General features: G+C 37.1%; 1 protein-coding gene across 1 annotated transcript; it reads right to left on the bottom strand.

Moving 5' to 3' along the window:
• Window positions 1-22,967: 22,967 nt before the first annotated feature.
• On the bottom strand, window positions 22,968-24,158 carry LOC110688893. Its single transcript, XM_021865653.1, has one exon. The coding sequence runs from the start codon at window positions 24,156-24,158 to the stop codon at window positions 22,968-22,970; it is 1,191 nt and encodes a 396-aa protein (XP_021721345.1).
• Window positions 24,159-24,370: the final 212 nt, after the last annotated feature.

Raw genomic sequence — 24,370 nt, 5'->3', positions numbered from 1 at the left:
GTCTATATAAATATTCACAAAAAGGCTCATTGTTATATTGAGGAAAAGATAGACATGCCATTTTTTTTCACAAAACAAACAAAAATTAAATAAAAGAAAAGTATATACAAAGACCTAGCAATCAAAAACACTCAAACATAGACACCATTCCCCGGCAACGACGCCATTTTGACGAGGGGTGGAACTAGGTCGTTGAAACTAATCCTCCCTTGGTCAAACTAAATTTATAAACACTTAACCAACCTAAATACTAGTATAGAGGCAAGTCAAGGGTCGAACTCAAAGGAACAGTAATGTTCAAGCGCTCTCAATTATGCACCTAAGCTAGGTCGAAGACAAAGATAAAGAGAGAACACTAACCAACTAGCAAACGAATAACCAAACAAATAAAACACTAGGAAAGGGGATCAACAAGTAATCATAACAATTGTAGCAACTCGGAAATACATGCAAGTCAATGGTTGTGAAGACTAATGGCAAGCTCAATCAAAAGAGTCAACAAGCTATCTCCTAGAGGTCAAACTAGCGCCAACTACGAGAGACTCTAACTAGCAGCATCACTAATCAAGCTCAATCGACAATTGTAAGCTACAAATCAATGGTCCGTATCAATGTAGACTCACAATGCAATATAGCATAGTTCTCAAGGCCTAATCGAATTACACATATGCAAACTTCCATTAATCACTTTAATCTCAACAATTAATCAACACAATTACCAAATTAAGCACAATCAATCAATCATACAAGTTTCACCCTATCCCTAGCCAAACAACTACTCAAACATCATCATCTAATCAACAAACAACTAAAGAAATCAAGAATCAACAATATATGAAGAACAACTACATTAATCAAGCATCAAACATCAAAATCAATCCAAACTAACAAGAATATTAAACAAAGCAATAAAATAAGATAGAGTTAGAAATGCTCATTGACAATAGAGAAGATCTTCAAAACAATTATCACCATTGAATCTTCAATCTCTCAATTACCATTGAAATTCCTCATTTTCTCTCTCTAAAATCTACTCCTAAACTAACCCTAAAAATAGAGAGAGAAGCTCTCAACTAAGATAAAATTATGAATTCTAATTCTCTAAAACTTATTCTAAACTTGCCCCAAAAATCGGGTTACAAAGATATATATAGGAGGCGTGAACAAAAACCGAGCAAGGAAGTACCCAGAGAGGAGCGGCTGCGCGAGCAGGGGTGGCGCGCCCGCGCCATATGCTGGCGCGGGCGTGCAAACTTATTGTAATGGAAATTATATTTGTAAACGTTTATGATTTGGAGCTTATAATGAAATTTTAATTATTATCGTTTATTGTTTATGCTATTTTTTATAATGAAATTTTAATAATTATCGTTTATTGTTTGTGCTTTGGTTTTACAACCCTTGGTGTGTAAAATCAGAGATACTTTTGTTGTATGTCTTCAGGCTTGGTATTTAGATGACGGCACTATTATTGGTGACAAAATGGTGGTGGGGAAGATTTTGCGGCTGATTACGGAGGAAGGGCCTCGTTTTGGGTTACAGAAGACCCCCGAAGCAGGCTTGTGGGTGTCTTTCCACCTAACATTGCTCGACCTTCGCGTGGTGTTAAGTTGCTTGGTGGTCCTACTAGGGTAGGCTTTGCTATAACTAGAGGAGTGGGGCCCCTGATTGTATCTCGACTTCCCACTAATTTATTGTAGGTTGTATGACTTTTTTGTTTTTGAGATATAATAATAATAGTAATAGTAATAATAGTACTAATAATAATAATAATAATAGTAATAATAGTACTAATAATACTAATACTAATAATAATAATAATAATAATAATAATAATAATAATAATAATAATAATAATAATAATAATAATAACAACAACAATAATACTAATAATAAAAATAATACTAATAATAATAATAATAATAACAACAACAACAATAATAATAATAATAATAATAACAATAATAATAATAATAACAATAATAACAATAATATATAACAATAATATAATAATAATAATAATAATAATAATAATAATAATAATAATAATAATAACAATAATAATAATAACAATAATATAACAATAATATAATAATAATAATAATAATAACTTAAAATAAATAATAATAATAATAATAATAATAATAATAATAATAATAATAATAATAATAATAATAATGTGAACTTATTTTTCTTGATTTGATCTGATCTAAACTTATTTTTCTTGATCTGATCTGATCTGAACTTATTTATTCTGATCTGATCTGAACTTATTTTTTCTGAAATAAGTACAAATTAGGTGAACTAAACAAGGCTTGTTATATAAGTTTATAATGTTCTAATTCAGTTTTTACAAAAATAAGAAAATCTTCTCATGTATTCTCTCAATTCTCTTTTATGTTTTTCTCTCTCAATTTCATTGGTTCATAAATTCTATGAAATTCTACATGACATAAGGCTTGTTGGGAGGTACATCTTCTGGCCTTGCACTTTCAACTCTACATGCGGATATATGAGATTGTCTTGGGGGTTTCAAATAAGAAAGTCAATGGTCAGCTACATCTATAATAATAATAATTTTCCTAACAATAATAATAATAATAATAATAATAATAATAATAATAATAATAATAACAATAATCATAATAATAATAATCATAAAAAACAATAATAATACAACTTTAATATTGATTAAAATTAAAAGTAGAATATTGAAATAATTAAAATAAGTTCAGATCAGAAAAAATAAGTTCAGATCAGATCAGATAAGAAAAGATAAGTTCAGATAAGATCAGAAAAAATAAGTTCAACTCAGATCAGATAAAAAAAAAGTTCAGATCAGATTAGATCAGTAAATATAAGTTCAGATCAGATTAGATAAGATCAGATCAGATCAAACCAGATCAGATCAGTTTAAATCAGGTGAACTAAACAGGGCCTAACAAGATTAATAACAAACCCTATTATGTCACTAAACAATAAAGATCAAATATTTAGCCCTAACATGATACTAACATGATATTAGGAAAGAAGATAGGAAGCATCATAGAAATCTTAATTGATATAAGCAAATCACCCTAAATATCATACTAAAGAAAGCATCCTAACATGATACTAGGAACATCCTAAACATGATACTAGGAATCAAAATAATAACCTAAGCATGATTTTTATATCAAAATATCAATAAAACAATTAAAGCACTTACTTGGATGCCTCGTTTCTCTTTAAAATAGCAAAATACACACGTTAGTAACTTCAAGGAAAATATAAAACAAAACAATTAAATTAAATAATTGAAATAGAGATTTGGGACCAAAACCTCAGAAATTAAAACCTTTCACGTCCAGGGCAAAGGCAGCTTCGAAAATGGCTAGGTGTTACTAGATCTTGTGAATGCGGAATTTTGTATGCAAAAGGCTAGTTTAGAAAAGAGAGAGAGAATATCAAGAGATTCTTGATGAGAGTTGGTGGAAATTGATTATTGTTGAGAATTGATGATTGAAAACAGAATTTAAAGAGGCTATTTATAGAGAAAATCATTCGGATGGATAAAAAAACGAATCAGAGTTTCAACGCGAATAAAACACGATTAGCGCCAGACGCTGGTCATTAGCGCCAGGCGCTAAAGGTTAGCGCCGGGCGCCAAGCCTAAGCGCCAGGCGCTAATGCTTGTCGCAGGCACTAATAATCAGTTTCACGCGTTTTTGTTTTTATCATATATTTTTATCCAGAACTCCAAATAAGTCATATAATATGTTGTTGTAAATCTCTTGAAGTCTACTTTTTAACCCAATTAGAATCAGATTAAAATCTTTTGTAGATAAAAAGATATAGCCGAAATAGTAGAAGGGTGTCAGTTTTGGATAGAGTTTCATATCTCATTCATATCTTTTTCGTTATAGATCGGATTTAATATTATAATGTATCATTGGAAAGATAATTTCAAGATCTATCCAACCATATAAAACTTGGATAAAGATTATGAGGCACAAAAATTAAATCTGAATATATTCCACTTCGTACAAAAGAAGGATTCTAAAAAGGAGTAGTTTTATTAAATTTCAAACTCTTTGAAACATAATTATCAATCCTAACTCCATTAGGATTTAAAAGAATCTTCTAGAGTATTCTAGAAGACTATAATCAATCCTAATAGATTTAGGAATGATAATTAATAATAGGCCCTCCTTTAGATCATTGGGCCGCATAACCAAACCGGGCCCAATTTAGTATTTTGGCCATAACTTCCTCATTACTCATCGGAATTGGGCTTATAATATATCTTTGGAAAGGTCTTTTCAATCCTATCCAACTACACTATTATTGGACCCTTATCATGGACCAAACTAAATTGGAATGCACGTTTTTCATAAATAATGTAAGAAAAGAAGTATTTTCAAAAACAGAAAGAAGAGATATTTTAATAAAAACATCCTCATCACTATACTTTTCACACTTTCGCTTTGTTCGATAATCAAATGACATGAAAGGAATTCATCACTAGGTTTGTTTTTGGGGAGACACATTTGGGTGTCTACAGAAGCCCCCACTTTGATTGAGTTTGGAGAAACGCAAGTTTCGAAAACAAAAGTCAAAGTAACGACAGGGACGGAGAATGATTCAGAACGTTCTGAAATCCTAAATCACTCTTGTAACGCCAATACCTGCAAACTAGCATTAGTTAAAACAAATAAGAGAGTTAAGAAACGCGTATCTTGCACCGTCGAGCACACGTCTATGAAGTAACCGATTTGTTGCTGTTTGCTGTTGTTGTGACAACCTTCCACAAGCTAGGGAACACCACCTTGTTGTTTTGATGTTCACTCGTCTGTGAAGAATAGAGCTTTTTTTATATGTTCATGCGTCTCTGAACAAAAGAGCTTTGATGATATGTCCACGCGTCTCTGAACAATGGAGCTTCTTTTTGAGGATTTTCCACTCGTCTCTGAACAAAAGAGCTTTGATAATATGTCCACGCGTCTCTGAACAAAGAGCTTTAATAATATGTCCACTCGTCTCTGAACAAAAGAGCTTTGATAATATGTCCACGCATCTCTGAACAAAGAGCTTTAATAATATGTCCACGCGTCTCTGAACAAAAGAGCTTTGATAATATGTCCACGCGTCTTTGAACAAAAGAGCTTGAATGATATGTCCACGTGTCTCTGAACAAAAGAGCATGAAAGAATTGTACACGCGTCTCTGAAAAAAAGAGCTTGAAAGAAATGTCCACGCGTCTCTGAACAAAAGAGCTTTGATACTTGAATGTTTGTTGCTATAATATTCCGAAGAAAACTTCCGAAGACCAACGCTTGTCGATCTTTAAAGCTCGCTTGAACTTTACTTCCGCTATGCTTGTACATCGGTGCTTTTGTTGCTTGTGAACCATTATGTCGGTGCCTCTGCTGTTTATGAACTAGTATGTTGGTGTTTTGTGATGAGCCAATGTTTAAGCGCTTTAATCTAAGTGAGACGATCTTTCGTCAGGTCGATCACTTATTGCGATTATAATCAAGGCGACTTCTTAATCATGTCAAATTGCTTATAGGGGCTAACTGGCGTACTAAGGAACCCGAAATTGCTGAAAGAGGTTGAAATAACTGCTCTGAGTGGTTTCAAGCTCTGTCGCTGCTAAAATATCTCTCGCGCCAAGAATTAGCTCTGTTGCCAGACGTTGGGATCTAGCGCCAGGCGCTAAAATCTGTTGCCAGACGCTAGATGTTGTCGTCTGGCGCTGGAGTCGGGTCTTCCCTATTCTGCTCCTGCTGCCGCTGGGATGCACCTGTATTTATCTTTAACTATAAGACTTTGCTAATATTTTTAATTATTTTAGAGTTCACCTAAGGTTTAATGTCGCTTGACTCATTGACTTGACACGACTCAAGGTATAAACTTGACTCGCTGTGATTGACTCGAGGTTGACTCTACGCGACTGACCGACGTCGACCCAAGGTGAATTGACACGTGTGAATCATGAACAGTGTGTGCATTGTATTGTGATCGTGCGACTCGAAAATGCAAAAAAAGAACAAATTTTCCGTCATTTTTGTGGAGGGTACCGAATTTCTCCCGAAAAAGAAAGACGCGAAAGAAAGAAGCGAAGTTTTTGAAGGTGCATGTTAAATGAGCTTTAATCAAATGTCATTTGATACTATCTCTCAAGGATTGTAACATCTTAGACTATCCTAGTTGAATCGATAATGAAAGTATTTAGGTAACTTAGGCGCGGAGGCTAAGTACTTCATACTTTGTGATGCAATGATGATTGATGAGAGATTTTGACATGACAAGGCATGCTTCAGCGTTATGTTAAAGATTTCATGACAAAAGGTTCCTAAGGGAAAGACTATTTGGTCATGTATCTGTGCGGTGTGTGAAAGTGATACTAAAGTTAGGCCGCAAGGGCTAAGTGTGTGGGAAAATATATTGAAAAGAGTTAAATGGTGGTGAATCTTAGGCTAGGTAAGCTAATGATGTAGGGATCAAGCCCCCAAGTCTAGCTCTAAGTAAATATGGATGAGTATAGGAGATCCCTTTATATGATCATGGTGTGTGAATGTGAATATGAATGCATGTTTATTACGGCCGCACCTCGATGTGAGGTTGCCTACGTATCCGTTAGGAATCAGGCCGAACGTAGTTCTAGACGAACCTCGCACAAGTGTGTGTATACCTCAAAAAGGTTTTTTAGGGTTGTAACGTGGTTAGGATAAAGGTTGAAGAAGAAGGGGATATAAGGCTTAAGACCCTAAATAAGCCCCCAAGGTGTGCAACCTTGATTTTGAATCTTTATATTTTTATGATTGAGGCTTTGACTCTTTTTAGCTCTTTTTTTTTTTGCTTTATTTATTTTTGCTCTCTTCTTTTTTGCTTTTGCATTTTTTATTTTTATAAGTGTGGGCAATCCCGATCATGCGGTCTATCACTCACTTGGAATTCATGTTTCTCAGGCACGATACCGAGCACTCGATAAGAAACGCAATATGAGACGTGTTCATATCGAAGACATTTTCATATCAAAGACATTGGAACACTTGCCCTATTGTACACTTTTATTATATTTTTATTGCTTAATTATTTATTTTGATCTTTTGAAATCACTCAAGCTTTTTTTTTTTAAAAAAATTGCATAAGTTGCACACTGCCCCATCCCAAGGTTAGGTAGATGTAGGTTGAAGAAAGAAAGGTCTATCGTTAGACGAGGCTCAAAGTGGTTTATCAAGAAGAGATTGTATATTTGAAGGGTGAAAGGTAATATGATGTGGCTACAAGGGGTGCCTCAAATCATTGGTATACCTTGTGCTTAGTTTGACATGGTTTTTTTTTTTTTTTTTTTTTTTTTTTTTTTTTTTTTTTTTTGAAAATGCAATGCAATGCGATGATCATATGTGAGGAAATAAAATGCTCATTTTATTAAAGGAAAATAAATAATGATCCTACAAAATAAATCTAAGGAGAATAAAAAGGTTCCTATGTTAGACTTATTGGGGAAAGGGTAAAAAAAAATAGAAAAAAGATCATGAAATCTTGTTGTTGAAGCTTGCCTCTTGTCCCTTAACTTATCATCACTTGGTGTTCTTACCGACTGAAGGTATTGGAAGCCCGTTATTGTCGATCAAATATTGGATTGCTTCCTTTAGTTTCCAACAACTGTCAGTAGTATGACCCCTACCTTGATGGTACTTGCAGCGTGCATTTGGGTTCCAACTAGGCAATCTCTTCTCAAGCGGGGGATCTTGAATAGGTCCAATAGGAGTAATGAGTCCCTTTGCATGAAGTCAATCGAAAGCATCATCGTAGCTAATTCCAATAGGGGTGAAATCCTTTCTTAGTTGCTTTCTAAATCCTCGATTATCCATGGCTAAGATTTCATTAAGGTTGAAAGTACCAACACAGTTACTAGAGTAGGTGTTTTCGGAAGAAGAAGGATATTCGTTCTTCTTTCCTTTACAGCCACTGTTGTTATCGTTACTAATCTTGGCCTTCTTGTCGCGCAGAGGAACATGAAGGAGATTTGAATCAATGAGGTCTTGAACACAATCTTTGAGGGCGAGACATACTTCGGTGGTGTGACCACGACCTCTATGGTATCAGCAATAAGATTTTGGGTCCCAATTTGGATACCGTTTTTCAGGCGGAGGGTCTTGACTGGGACCAATGGGGTGAATGAGACCTTGATCGTGAAGACAGTCAAAAGCTTCATTGTAAGTCATTCCTATTGGTATGTATTCTTCAATGGCCCGTTTTGCCCGTGGCTTAGGAGCATTGAGTTCTTCATTAAATCCTTGGTGAGAATTTTGTTCGATAACCATCACCCGATTTACTAATCCTTCTACCATATTCAAAATCATGGCAATGACATCTTGCAGTTTTTGAACGTCCTCTTTTAGACATGACGAGTCTTCCCTGGTATTATCAATGAAAATACTTTCACCCTCCTCAATCATGGCCACTTCATCAAGAGAGGTTATATAAGTTGTCTCGATCATGGGCTCACCTACAGGTGTGATAAGAAGTGAAGGATCGAAGGATGTTTGATCTTATTCGATGGCTAGAATCTCGGAAGTTTCATTGCTGTTGATCAGATCTTGAATAGCTTCTTTGAGTTTCCAACACTCCTTAGTATCGTGACCCTTTCCTTGGTGATATTTGCAATGTTTATTAGGATCCCACTTAGGTGGCCTGGCTTCTGGAACCGGGTCCTTGATAGGTCCTATGGGCATGACTAGTCCTTTGTGGTGTACCTTTTTGAAAGCTGTTTCATAACTCATACCAAGTGGAGTGAACACTCTTTTCGAGCTTTGGATTCGTGATTTAGAGGCGTTCGTAGCATGTATTTCATTAATGGGAGAGGAAGAAGAAGGATGGTCGTTTTTCTTTCCTCTCGTACTATTATCTTTTAGAAGGTCATCTTCAATGTCAATGCCTATATTATACACAGCCTTGAAAGTATTCAAGTTGTGTTGGTATTTTAAGTGCTTTGAATACTTCCCTTGGAGATTCTTGATAAACATCCTCACAGATTCTTTTTCGGTAAGAACCTTGACCATATTAGCAGAAGTTTCCCTCCATTTGTTGAAGAAAGAAGTGAACTCTTCATTTTCTTTTTGTTTTAACATCTCAAGTTGTCTGTGGTCTGTTTCGTCTTGGATGTTGCACTTATATCTTTCTATGAAAGCATTTGTTATGGAATCCCAAGAAGAGGTTTTCTCTTTGTCAAGGGAAAAAAACTATCGTTGACAAACGGTTTCAAGAGATAAAGAAAACAAGGAATGAAAGACTTTCTTATCAATCCCCTTAATGTTCATTATGGTTTCAAAAGCTCTTAGATGAAAGTAAGGGTTATATGTTGCCTTGAATTTTGGGATGTCGTTGGCATTGAACTTAAGCGGAAGATGTTCCTTGTCCAGCGAGACCACTTGTGAACTAATGCCTTGGAACTTGTTGTCACTAGATAGCTTGCTCAAGCTTTCTTGCATGAACTCCATTTGTTGTTGCTTCATAGGGTCATTGATTTTGAGGGTTAAAGTCTTCAACACCTTAGTGACATCAGTCAATTGGTTCCTAAGTTCATTAACTTCTTCTTGACTTGCCATTATCTTCTTATCCTTCCTCTTTTGACGAATCGGTTTATCAAAAAGTAAGACTTTAACAAAGAGGTTGTCCTTGATTAATCGCCCTTCTCTTGACCAAGTACTGTAGAAAGGGAAATTAGGGATATTCACTGTTAATTATTTGACTCAAACTCGATTCAACATGCATGGATGGAAGAAGGTAGGAGGAATAAAGGTTGTGATATGGAAAAAACATGTAGATGGAGTGACATGAAAAATTAGGAATAGAATGTACTCCCACTCAAATGACGGAGAAAATCGACTCATGCATGAACCTAAGACATGGTCATGGTGTACATATATATAAAGTGTGTGCTAGGACTAGTGAGTGTAGGTGACATGTTAAGACTCGTGTCATGACCATGTGGCTAGACTATGTGACTAGACTCGATCAAAGACTAAGTTAAGACCTCACGTATATGCATTAAATTGGACAGACTGTGGTATTTTAGTCATAACTTTTGATCTGTGACTCTGATTGGAATGAAACCAAAGCAAATTAAATATAAAACTCAGGGATACAGATCCATAGGTTTTACGACTCTTATTTCTTCCTAGAACTCCGGATATGACCAAAACAAGTTGACGCTTGTGCAGTATACGGGAATAAAAATCCGGGTTGACTTAAAGAGACTATGACTCGATTTAAGGCATATTTATTAGCTCAAATTAATTAATAAATTAATTAAGCGAATTCCTTTAGTTATTAATTAGTTTATTTAGTCTTAACATAAGTCAAACAAACGGTTAGGAAAAAACACATAGAGTATGCACAACAAATAATGCACAATTAGTAAAGTAGGCATAATATGATGCAATGAGTTTGCAACCTAACCATGGCTCTAGTTCTCTAAAGTTCGGGATATGGGTTAGTCAAAGAGGGTCCATATTTAATTGTCCTGATGCAATGCGCGGAAGCCTAACCGTGAAGGGTTGGCGCGAGTGGATGGGACACCACGAGTTTAGAAAAACTCGCTTCTATGGTTGGGTGAATTCAACATTCTCGGATGTACCCTTTGTTGCAAAGAGCGTTCAATCAGGTAGATGGAGCATGAATTCCCAGAGGGTTATGTCCATATGTAGAACACATATGGGTTTCAGAAAAGTGAGAAAAACTCAATCAGGAAGTAGGATCGAGCAAATAGTGCTAAAAACTGGTCAAAATTAGAACGCATATTTCTGGCTCGGTATTGGAAGAACTTGGCGCCAGCAAACAGAGGTCGGCGCCAACTATTTGGCTTTAGCGCCTGGCGACAGAAGCTGTCGCCTAGCGCCAGAGTCAAATCAGTGGCGCTAAACTCTGTTTTCTGACGCTAGTTCCTTCATGCCTCAACAGCTTTCTCTGCTCGATAAAATTTTCCAGTTTCGCGCAGCATTATTTCAATTCTAGTTGTGAAAGATATTCCTCAAATTTCCTACGTGTAAAAATCCTATGTTTTAACTCATTACGGATGGTCTTTCCAATGAGATCTTTTTTATGCATATGACAATAATGTTAATTAAAATTACGCACATGAAATACTTAGAGCTTTTCGAGTCTCATCCACTCATTCTAAATCATTGCCAAAATAAATTTTAGGAATTAAAATAGAAATCCTCCCCAGTGGAGTCGCCAAAAATTGTAGGGAATATTTCAAGCATTACCCCTAGCTTGAACCCCACCGTGATCATACAGTAAAGTACGGTGGCGTCCAAAGGGAAAGAAGATAGAGCAAAAGAGTCGCCAACAAGTTTTAGGAACTTTTAAACCGTTCACGAGGTGAAGGTTACACCCCTTAACGATCCAGGAGATCGTTAACTCCAATAGGTCTGGAACTATGACTGGTAGTTTGGGGATGAAGGTACAAATTCAACCTAAAAGAGATTTAACTTTCCCTAATAATAGGCCTATACTTTATTTTGATCGTATTCATGTGCGTATGCGGACTAACATGCAATAAATAGGTTTAACCCTTAACCTGTTTATCTATGTTGGTTGAATTTTAATGCACAACAAAACTAATACTGGCGATCACTTAAATTATAATCAAATTAACCCTAACAAGATTATTAATTATCTTATATAAGCGTGATTACAAGTACCAATTCCCTTTAAACATGCATAAAAGGTGTGATAAAGCAATAACAATAAATCAAGCATCATGATAATAATAAATAATAATAATAATAATAATAATAATAATAATAATAATAATAATAATAATAATAATAATAATAATAAAATTACAATCATAAATCATGTTAAAGCATAATAATAGCAAGATCCTAGGCATGATACTAACAAGATTAATAACAAACCCTAGCATGTCACTAAACAATAAAGATCAAATATTTAGCCCTAACATGATATTAGGAAAGAAAATAGGAAGCATCATAGAAATCATAATTGATATAAGAAAATCACCCTAAATGTCATAGTAAAGAAAGCATCCTAACATGATACTAGGAACATCCTAAACAAGATACTAGGAATCAAAATAATAACCTAAGCATGATTTCTATATCAAAATATCAATAAAACAATTAAATTAAATAATTGAAATACTTGGATGCCTCGTTTCTCTTTCTAATAACAAAATACACACGTTAGTAACTTCAAAGAAAATATAAAACAAAACAATTAAATTAAATAATTGAAATAGAGATTTGGGATCAAACCCTCAGAAATTAAAACCTCTCACGTCTAGGGCGAAGGCAACTTCGAACTTGGGTAGGTGTTTCTAAATCTTGTGAATGCGGAATTTTGTATGCAAAAGGCTAGTTTAGAAGAGAGAGAGAGAGAATATCAAGAGATTCTTGATGAGAGTTGGTGGAAATTGATTATTGTTGAGAATTGATGATTGAAAACAAAATTTTAAGAGGCTAGTTATAGAGAAAATCAGTTGGATGGATAAAAAAAAATATCAGAGCTTCAACAAGAATAAAACACGATTAGTGCCAGACACTTTTCATTAGCGCTAGGCGCTGAAGGTTAGTGCCAGGCGCCAAACCGTAGAGCTAGGCGCTAATGCTTGTCGCAAGCGCTAATAATCAGTTTCACGCGTTTTTGTTTTTATCATATATTTTGATCCAGAAGTCCAAATAAGTCATATAATATATCGTTGGAACTCTCTTGAAGTCTATTTTCCATCCCTATTAGAATCAGATTAAAATCTTTTGAATATAAAAACATATGGCCAAAATAGTGAAAGGTTGTCAGTTTTGGATAGAGTTTCATATCTCATTCATATCTTTTTCGTTACAACTCGGATTTAATATTATAATATATCATTGAAAAGATAATTTCAAGATCTATCCAACCATATAAAATTTTTATAAAGATTATGAGGCACAAAAATAAAATCTGAATATATTCTACTTCGTACAAAACAAGGATTCTAAAAAAGAGTAATTTTATTCAATTTCAAACTCTTTGAAACATAATTATCAATCCTAACTCCATTAAGATTTAAAAGAACCTTATAGAGTATTCTAGAAGAATATAATCAATCGTAATAGCTTTAGCAATGATAATTAATAATAGGCCCTCCTCTAGATCATTGGGCCGCATATAAAAACCAAACCGGGCCCAATTTAGTATTTTAGTCATAACTTCCTCATTACTCATCGGAATTGGGCTTATAATATGTCGTTGGAAAGGTCTTTTCAACCCCTATCAAACTACACTATTATTGGACCCTTATCATGGACCAAACTAAACTGGAATGCACGTTTTTTATAAATAAGGTAAGAAAAGAAATATTTTCAAAAACAGAATGAAGAGATATTTTAATTAAAACATCCTCATCACTATACTTTTCACACTTTCGCTTTGTTCAATAATCAAATGACATGAAAGGTATTCATTACTGGGTTTGGTTTTGGGGAGACACATTTGGGTGTCTACAGCTGGCGTAGGGGCGGTGGTGCCGTGGTGCGGTGGGAAGAGTGGTTAGGGTTTAGTTTTTTTTTTTTTTTTTTTGAAAACTTTTGATTTTAATTTTTTTGATAAATAAAATAATAATAATAAAGTGAACCAATTAGAATACACCACGTGGCATAATTAGCCTTAATGACTAACAAAATTTGGTGAATTCTGAAAAGTCCGATGGCATTTGGTGAATTTTTAAAGTGCTTAGTGGCATTTGGTGAAATAGCCGTTTTTTTAGTGTTCAACCAACCCCACTTCCATCAAATTTTATTACCCTATTATTCCTATTAAAACTCCATGCATGGAAAAATAAATCAAGTAATAAAATACGGAAGAAGTATGATGAACCAATGGTTAAAGTTAAATTTTTATGAATGGGAGATCATGAGTTCAAATATTACTATTAACAAATTACAATTTTTATATAAGAAAATATTCGTGATTGATTAATTTTTATGTCCAGGATTTGTAAGTAGGGGTAGCACTGGCGCACTGTGCACTACATATGGAAAAAAAAAAAAAAAAAACCTACATAGCTATAATGTATAAACGCATACCCTTTATACACTATTTAGGGTATGGTCGCATATATGCAACAAACAATTGAACAAACTAAGTTACTGTTTTATATAATAGGTTGTCTTGTTGTATACTCCCTTGGTATCTTTTTAGTGTCCCATTTTAAGTATTTACTATCACAATTTTACATAACCAGCCATTTAACTTATTTTACAAAAAAGTAGTGTAAAAATACACAATTTTGACTAATATAGATGTTCTATCTATACAATCAAACATTGAGTATATAATTATGTAAAACAATAGTTGCAACACACTATAAAAAGAAGGTTTTATGGTGAAAATTGTACTATTGCCTTTATTAAAAGCACATGACCCACTTGATTATACTCTTATTCTCTTAAGACAAAGTGTGTATTGCAACTATAAAGAAAAGGGAGGAATGAAGTCCCTAAGTCGCCTAAGAGGACGAGTTTTTATCTCGTGAGGGTTTCCCTTGAGCTTAACCCACAACTCACAAAAACCATGCCAAAATTGTCAAAACACATCATCATCATCAAGGTGATCAATACACACCAAAACCAGTGTTTTTATTGCCCAAGTCAAATCATCGGGTTATAAATCACAAGCAAGACAAGTGAGCGACTTTCAAGAATTACCGATCATACAAATGTGCACATGAGTTGGGGGTAGAGAGGAGAATTAAGCAAGGTTGCACTAGGATACTTCCTTATACCTTTTACTAGTTCATTAGAGCACGTATAGATATTCCAAAGTTTCCAAAAGCCCTCTTTCGGTTATAAAATCTCAAAATGCAAGTCCACCTCCCAAAATGCACTCCCAAGCCCTTTCAACTACACTCTAATTTGGAAATTTACACAAGAAACATCTTAATAGATAGTGTGTGGGAGGCATCCACAAATTGACCTCTAGAGAAGAAAAAGTGAAAACTTTGAGAAATTTGGAGGAGTTTTTTTATCTCCTTTTCTTTTTCTATTTTTTTCTTTTCTTTTCTTTTCTTTTTTTTTGTAACATTCATTTCCCTCGCCTCTTTTAACTGTGAGCGGCTCTTTCTTTTATTCGATACATGTGGCTTATTATTCCACTTATTACACAAGATACGAATAGAACCAATTCCCTAATAGAGTTTCATTTTGGGGGAGGAGGGGAGGAACATCAAGGGCACAAGGGACCGCAGTTCGATTCAAACATATCCTACTTTGGGCAATTTTGACAATATCCTATACTAGACGTGCAATTGAGCATTCATCGGTTTTCATTTCATATACTCTAATGCAATCAAGATTAATAAGCCTCTAAATGACCCCAACTCTTGCACACACCCTTCTAAAAGAACTTTTACTCATCACTCAAGAGTCAAGCAAGAAAATCATATAAGCATCGTCAATTGAGTCTCATCCAAGGGCCATTTTTCCATTTTTTTTATTTTTTTATTTATTTTTTTTACTAGAAGTTACTAGAAAGAAAGAATAGATAAAAAGTTTAGAAAACTAAGCTAATCATAAAAAATAAAAAAAAATTGAAGCACAACTAAAACATCTAAATAAATAAAGAGAGAAGAGAAGAGAAGTATTCACATATTAAGAGATTTGGATTTAGGGTGTTGGATTTGAAAGAGAGCAAATTTTGATGTTTAGGGGTTTGGATGCTAGGGGAAGGAACAAACAACATGCAAAGTTTATACCAACAAGAACATACAAGAACCAAAATATGAACCAAAGAGAAAGACTCCCCCTAAGCTATCATAAACATTATCCCCAATGTTAAAACATTAAAGCACAAGAAGGGGGAGAAAGAGAACTAACTCATTGGCTCGGGCCTCCTTGGGAGCTTGAGCCCCCGGGGTACCAATGTCGGTAGACGTTCCGGAATTCACCCAATTCCGGTCGAAGACCCTCAAAGCTTGTCCTCATATTGTCGTAGGAGGACCTCATGTCTTCGTGAGACTTTCTCATAGTCTCGAACTCGGTGGACATGCAGTTGAACCCGGCATTCATCATTTGCATTTGTTGCTCGAAGGAAAGGGGTGGGTTGCCCTCACCCATGCCTTGACTTTGGTACCCTTCTTGGTACCCTTGTTGGTGCTCATATTGTTGCTGTTGTTGGAATTGTTGTTGTTGCGGTTGTTGTTGTTGTGGTTGTTCTTGCTCTTGCTCTTGCTCATGCTCTTCTTCATCATCGTCGGGAATCCAAGGGTAGTCCCTCTCGAAGACCCAGTTGCTCTCGTCGTAGATGAAGGTCCGCTCCGGATCGGGGAGGTAGGCATAGGGGCGGCCACTCACGTGCCACAAGTAAGGATGCGACCCTTCCACGTCCGCAACCTATCTCATGGTCCTAAGCGACTGCATGTCTAGCTGCGTCAGCCCTGGGAAAACCTGCTCATCTGCAAAATCAAGGTTAAGAGCATAAGCAATAATAGTGATCATGCCACCTATGGTGATGTTGCCGGACCCAGTGGTAACATCCTCTAGGTGGTCGACTAACCAGGCCCCTACATCTAGGGCCGTACTACCTTCTCTCAAGTGCCATAGGAAGTGAAGCTCCCTAGTGGACACTACACCCGAACTATCACCTCTAGCGAACGTCGTGTTCGCTATGGTGCGCTGTGACATCCCAAAGGCGGGGTGATTTATGGCCGTAGCTTTATCAGTCCTAGGGTTGTAGTCGAAAAGGTCGGTGATCTTCCTCCAAAACTCATCCGCACAATAGTTACGGGGGTGGGGGGGCTATCTTTTGGTCCTATGGTGCCGTTAATTGGCCACCCAAAAGCTTGGTTCACCCTCTTTATGTTCAAGTTGTGTTGGGTGTTCATGAGTTGGAAGGTAAGGCGGCGGGGGGATCTATTGTTGTCTCGTTGCACTTGAAGGGTGGAGAGGAATTCAAGTGTCAACCTTTTGTAGGTTGGGGCGCTTAAATCTAGCCAATTTCCTAAGCCACAACCCTAGAAAAGCATCCTAACATCGTCCCCTACCCCTAAAGCCTCGTTAACACTCTCGTCATAGAACTTTGTAGGTCGAATCTCCTCTTACTTATTCTTATATAGTTGTTCAAAAATGTTGGGTCATTGAACACGAATCCCATAGTGTCCATTTGTGGTGGATCAACGGGAGGAGGAGGAGAGGGGTTGCGGTACCTAGCATCCGTGTTTCTAGGTCGATTTCTTCTAGACATGGTCGGTCTTAATGCAATGCAATCAAACAAACCAAGACAAAATAATCACCTTGCAACCACACAAAGAGACTAAGTCCACAAGTCGGCCAACCAAATCTCAAACAAGGCCAATGAACACAACACAATCAAGTCAAGTTCTAAGTCTCCCACCTAAAACAAGAAAATCACCAAGCAACAAAGACCACTTCAATAATGCATCTACAACAATTCTACATCGATTTCATGCAATATTAACAAACAAACCAACACAACAATCCACCTAAACAAGCATGTTCTTCCTTCATGAAAATCAATTTTTCAACCTCACTTAAAAAAAAATCCAATTCTCCAAAATTCATTCAAACTCAATAATGCTTTTCAATTATCAACTATCAATCACTCACAACCAATTCAAACAAACTTTCTCAAGAAATTTCATGCAAAAATTCAAGGAATTAAACATGAAATTAGTGAAAGGGAGGAACGATTATACCGAGCTTATCGTAGGTGTAAAACCCGCAAATGAACCTTTCTAACCTTCCTTTTGCTTACTTGAACTTACTCCTTCAACCAATTGTCTTGAACTTTAACTCCAAAGAAAACCCCCAAATTGATTTTTCAAGGTTAGGGTTTGAGTATTTTGGGTGATTTTTGGGTTTGAATGTGAGAAAAGGAGTAGTAGATTGTGAAAATGTTGAAATGGAGTGAAGATTTTGGAGAAAATTGTTGAATTTGGGTGAGGATTTGGGTGAGAATGGAGAATTGAGTGGGTTTTGAAGGAGGAAGTAAGAGTTTTAGAGAGAGAAGGAGTGAGAATCGTGAGATAGAGATTGAAGGAGTGAATTTTTTGTTTATGTTGTAACCGTGCTGCTGCCAGCCATTTTCGGGGCGGCACGGACGTGCAACATGTGGCATGGACGTGCTGAGTTGCACGGACGTGCTTAATTTGGCACGGACGTGTAACCTCAGACAGAAACTTAGGTAACATACCGACTTGTTTAGCACGGACGTGCATAACTTAGCACGGACGTGCTTAGCCACCTTGCACGGACGTGCTTAATTTGGCACGTCCGTGCCAATCTGGAGAAATTTATTTCAATATTTCTGATTGCTTCTGACTGCCTCTGCACGGACGTGTTATTCTCTGCACGATCCTTCCCCCTTTTTTTTATTTTTAGAGAATAATAGTAATAGTAAGGCATAATAATAATAAAATTATTATCATTACCATCATTATTATTATTATTATTATTATTATTATTATTATTATTATTATTATTTACTACTTCACTTCCACAAAAACCTTTTCTTACTTTTCTTTTCATCAACACCTACAAAAGACATTGAGAGAAAAGTTAGTAATAGTAAGAGAGATGGAAATTAAATAATAGTTTGTGAGAGAGAGAGAGTTGAGAAACTCGGGTTGCCTCCCGGAAGCACTCTTTTAACGTCACTAGCTTGACGACATTGTGAGATCAATGAGAGTAGGGAACATCAAACTCATCAAGGTGAACAACCTTGGCTTCCTCATGCACAAAACTGTCAAAGTATGCCTTAAGCCTTTGGCCATTCACTTTGAACGGTTCACCATTGTCATTTGAGATTTCTATCGCTCCATATGGAAAAACCTTCTTAATGGTGAAAGGTCCACTCCGTCTTGACTTAAGCTTACCCGGAAACAACTTCAACCGGGAATTGAATAGTAGGACCTTATCACCTTCCTTAAACTCCCTTTTGATAATATGCTTGTCATGCCAAGCCTTGGTCTTTTCTTTGTAAATCCTTGCACTCTCATATGCATCCATTCTTAATTCTTCCAAGGCGTGGAGGTCAAGCAACCTCTTCTCACCGGCGCTTTGAAGGTCGAAATTCAATGTTTTAATAGCCCAATGAGCCCGATGCTCAAGTTCTACCGGCAAGTGGCATGACTTCCCATAAACAAGCTTGTATGGTGTGGTGCCAATAGGAGTTTTGAACGCGGTGCGATAGGCCCATAGAGCACCATCAAGCTTTGTAGACCAATCTTTTCTAGACCTATCCACCGTTTTCTCAAGGATCATTTTTACCTCCCGGTTTGAAATTTCAGCTTGACCACTTGTTTGGGGGTGGTAAGATAATGACACCTTGTGCCTCACACCATATTTCTCAAGGAGAGCTTGAAAGGATCCCTTTGCAAAGTGTGAACCTCTATCACTAATCACAGCCCGGGGCACTCCAAACCTTGGGAAAATTACTCTTTTGAAGAGCTTGACCACAACCTTAGCATCATTAGTAGGAGATGCAACCGCTTCCACCCACTTTGATACGTAATCGACGGCCACTAGAATGAACTTGTTCCCAAAAGAGCTCGGGAAAGGCCCTATAAAATCGATGCCCCATACATAAAAAATTTCAAGTTCAAGGATGTTGTTCAAAGGCATTTCATTTTTTTTTGAAATATTACCGGTTTGTTGACACCGGTCACAAGCTTTCACCACACCCCACACATCCTTGAACATTGTTGGCCAAAAGAAACCGCATTGCAATATTTTATCCAAGGTCTTGTTGGCACTCATATGTCCTCCACAAGGTGAGGAGTGACACATTGTGATAACATCTTCAATTTCATTATCCGGGACACACCTTCTAAAAAGGCCATCAACACCTTGTTTGAAGAGCAAGGGGTCGTCCCAAAAGTATTGGCGAACATCATGAAGAAACTTCCTTTTTTGTTGATAGGAGAGGTCGGGAGGAAGAATAGAGCAAGACAAGTAGTTTGCAATGTCTGCAAACCATGGTGCCGGTGCTTGGAGAATAGCAAATAGTTGATCATCCAGGAATGAATCGTCGATTGGCAAGTTATCAAGATCACCTACAACGATAGGCAACGGTGAAAGATGATCGGCCACCATATTTTCGGCACCCTTCTTGTCCCTAATCTCAATGTCATAGTCTTTTAAGAGCAAGACCCACCGTATCAATCTTGGCTTTAGTTCCTTCTTGGACAAGAGGTACTTCAATGCCGCATGGTCGGTGAAGACTATGACTTTAGATCCCAACAAGTATGACCTAAACTTCTCAATTGCATGAACAATGGTTAGAAACTCCTTTTCCGTTGTTGTGTAATTCCTTTGTGCAAAACTTTCCAAAGTTTTGCTAGTGTAGTAGATAGCATGGAGCTTCTTATCCTTCCTTTGTCCAAGAACGGACCCAATGGCAAAATCCGAAGCATCACACATAAGCTCAAAAGGAAGCTCCCAATTAGGGGGTTGAATGATAGGAGTCGAAATCAATGCCTCCTTCAACCTATCAAATGCTAGCAAACAATCATTAGTAAACACAAAAGGGGCATCCTTTACCAACAATTGAGTGAGCGGCTTTGCGATTTTTGAAAAATCCTTTATGAACCGGCGGTAAAAACCCGCGTGTCCAAGAAAGCTCCTTATCCCCTTCACATATGTAGGGGGTGGGAGGCGCTCAATGACCTCAATTTTGGCACGATCTACTTCAATTCCTCTACTAGAAATTACATGACCAAGAACAATTCCTTCTTCTACCGTGAAATGACATTTTTCCCAATTCAAAACCAAGTTCACCTCTTGACATCTTTTCAATACTTTAATCAAATTCGAAAGGCAAATGTAAAAAGATGAACCAAAAACAGAAAAGTCATCCATGAATACTTCAATTAATGATTCAAGCATGTCGGAAAAAATAGACATCATACACCTTTGAAATGTGGAAGGTGCATTACAAAGTCCAAATGGCATCCTTCGATAAGCAAAGGTGCCAAAAGGGCATGTGAATGTAGTCTTCTCTTGATCCTCGGGTTGGATTGGGATTTGGAAGAATCCCGAGTATCTATCCAAGAAACAATAGTGACTATGTGATGTTAGTCTTTCCAATATTTGATCGATGAAAGGGAGTGGGAAGTGGTCTTTCCGGGTGGACTTATTCAATTTTCGATAATCAATACACATCCTCCACCCGGTGACCGACCTCGTAGAAATGGTCTCACCCTTATCATTCTTGATGATGGTCATGCCTCCTTTTTTAGGCACAACTTAAACCGGGCTAACCCACTTACTATCGGAGATAGGGTAGATTATGCCCGCGTCAAGAAGTTTTAAAACTTCTTTTTTAACAACTTCCTTCATGTTTGGATTGAGCCTTCTTTGGTGCTCAATCGAGGAAGCATGATCATCATCAAGTAAAATCTTATGCATGCATATAGTAGGACTTATCCCCTTAATGTCATCAATTTTGTACCCAATTACACCTCTATAATCCCTTAAAACAACTAGGAGTTTCCCAAGAGAGGTATCATCAAGTTTAGCATTGACAATAACGGGATAACTCTCACTATCATCAATAAAAGCATATTTAAGTAAAGGAGGAAGGGGTTTAAGTTCAACCTTGTGAGGAGGCGTAGTCCTCTCCTCTTTTACCTCCACATTAAGCACTTCCACTTTCTTTTCGTTGTGGACTAAAGGTTGGTTGAGCAAAAGATCATACCCCCTTGTTTCTTCACCTTCCTCAACTAAGCCTCCCGTTAGGATAGCTTGTAAAGGATCTCCTTCAAACAAATCCTCTTGGAACTTCTCTAAGTCCCTTTCCAATGTATCAAATCTATGAACATCATCATACAATGGCTTTTTCAATGTTTGTGGGAATGAAAATGATATTTTCTCATCCCCTACATTCAAGTTCAATCTTCCTTGCTTCATATCAATCACAACACCCGCGGTGTTCAAAAATGGTCTTCCCAAGATTAGGGGCACCGTAGTATCTTCTTCCATTTCCATTACCACAAAATCACATGGCACAAATACTCTTCCAACTTGAACCGGCACATCTTCAAGAATTCCCAAAGGTAGCCTAACCGTGCGGTCGGCCAATTGTAAGGACATTCTTGTTGGCTTCAAGTCTCCCACTTTCAAACTCTTAGCAATAGAATAGGGCATCAAACTCACACTTACCCCTAGATCACATAAAGCATCCATAGCATCCAAGTCTCCAATCTTCACCGGTATTGCATAGCTACCGGGGTCACCAAGCTTTTGAGGAAGCTTGTTTTGAATGATTGCACTCACCTCCTTAGGAAGGGAGATGGTTGCACTCTCTTTTAGCCTACTCTTGTTGGATAAAAGATCCTTCAAAAATTTTGCATATGTAGGCATTTGTGACATAGCATGAAGAAAGGGGATATTCACTTGAAGTCCTCTCATGACTTCAAGAAAGTTTGAAAACTTTTCATTCAATTTCTTTTCAACAATCCTATGAGGGAATGGAATGGGAGGCTTGTATACTTTCATGGAGGGCTTTTCTACCTTTTCCTCATCTCCTTCATTCTTACTTTGTGGCTCCTTTCTCTCAACATCAACTATCTCATTTTCAAACTCACCCTCATTTCTCACCACAACTCCCTCATCTCTCTTTTGTGGCTCCTCTTCACTCATAACCGGCCCCTCATAACCTCTCCTTGATCTCAAAGTAATGGCCTTATCTTGCTCCTTTGGGTTCACAACCGTTGAGCTTGGGAAGTGACCACTAGGATTGGAGGATGAACTTCCAACTTGTTCCGCAATTTGAGCCAGTTGATTCTCAATTATCTTGTTGTGTGCTTGAAGTTGTTGGATGTTCGCTTGCATATCCACATTGCTTCTTCCTTGTTGTGTAATGAAGGTCTCAAGTGCGGCTTCAAGGCTAGATTTTTGAGGAGGTGGAGGAGCGGGTTGGTTATATTGTTGCCTTTGTTGGTTTTGGTCCCTTTAGTTAGGGTGACGGTAAGGAGCTTGTTGGTTTTGTGGATGAGATTGGTTGTATTGGTTTTGAGGGGGGCCTTGATTTTGTTGTTTCCAACCCATGTTTTGTTGGGGTTTCCAACCTTGATTGTAGGGTTGAGAGTATTGATCGTTTCTTTGCCCAATAGCTGCAGCTTGCTCTTGGTTAGTTAAGTTGCAATAGGAGGACAAGTGATCATTTCCTCCACAAGTTTCACAAGACATGACTTGTTGTGAAGAAGATCTTGGAGATGTAAGCGTGGCTTGATCTAGCTTGTGAGCTAGCATGTCAAACTTTGATGCAATAAGGTCTATCGCACTAAGGTCGTGGATTCCGCCCTTCTTTTCTTGTGGTTGCCGTCTATCACCTCCGTATGCATAGTGCTTTGCCACTTCTTCAATCATCTTGTATGAATCATCCACCGATAGCTTTTTAAGACTACCACCGGCCCCGTTATCAAGGTTGGCCCTTGAATTAGGAGTAAGACCATCATAAAAGCTTTGAACAATGATCCATGATGTGAAACCATAGTGTGGGCATTTTCTAGTGTAGTCCTTGAAACGCTCCCAAGCTTCACTTAAGGTTTCATCAATCTCTTGGTTGAAATTGGTGATTTTCCTTCTTAGTTCGACGGTCTTTTCGGGTGGACAATACTTTCCAAGGAAAGCTCTAGTGATTTCATCCCATGTAGTCAATGATCCCTCTTCTACCGTTCTCAACCAATGCTTTGCTTTGTCACGGAGGGAGAATTGAAACATGTGCATACGGATGAACTCTTCCGTAATGTTGTTTTGCTTGATGGTTGTGCACAATTCGAGAAAGTTGTCCAAATGAGCAAAAGGACACTCATGAGAACTCCCACCAAATTGATCACTTTGTATCATCCGGATGAGTTGAGGTGAAAGCTCAAAATTATTTGCATTCGTAGTAGGGAGACGTATGCCACTCCGAAGTGTGAAGGCATTGGGGTGGTCATAATCTCGTAACAATGGTGGAGGAGGATTGTTATCACCCATGTTATCTTCTTCGTTGGCTGCAAAGATTTCCTCCGGATCGGAATTCGAATATACAATAGAGAACTCGGGTGTGCCTTGCAAAAGCCTCCTCACGTTTCTCAAAGTCCTATTTAACTCTGGATCAACAGGAATAAGCGGTGATTGCTTACTCTTCCGTGTCATGCAAGGTCAAACAAAGCTAAGAAAAACGTTAGCAATGACTATCACAAGTTGAAAACACAAATATACAAAAATAAATAAGAAAAATTATGATACAAATATACACACTTAGACTCATTCAACAATAATACATTCAATGTGACTTTGCCTCCCCGGCAACGGCGCCAAAATTTGATAGGCCGTCGTCGAGCCTGCCAAAGATAAAGTCCTATCTT

Source organism: Chenopodium quinoa, unplaced genomic scaffold, assembly GCF_001683475.1.
Source record: "Chenopodium quinoa cultivar QQ74 unplaced genomic scaffold, ASM168347v1, whole genome shotgun sequence".
NCBI classification, from domain to species: domain Eukaryota; kingdom Viridiplantae; phylum Streptophyta; class Magnoliopsida; order Caryophyllales; family Amaranthaceae; genus Chenopodium; species Chenopodium quinoa.
Note: the sequence above shows the minus strand (reverse complement) of the source record. Positions and strands in the feature narration are given on the sequence as shown.

What these genes read in the sequence shown, in the direction of transcription:
- LOC110688893 (XM_021865653.1), bottom strand. Translation starts at nt 24,158, where the DNA reads ATGACACGGAAGAGTAAGCAATCACCGCTTATTCCTGTTGATCCAGAG.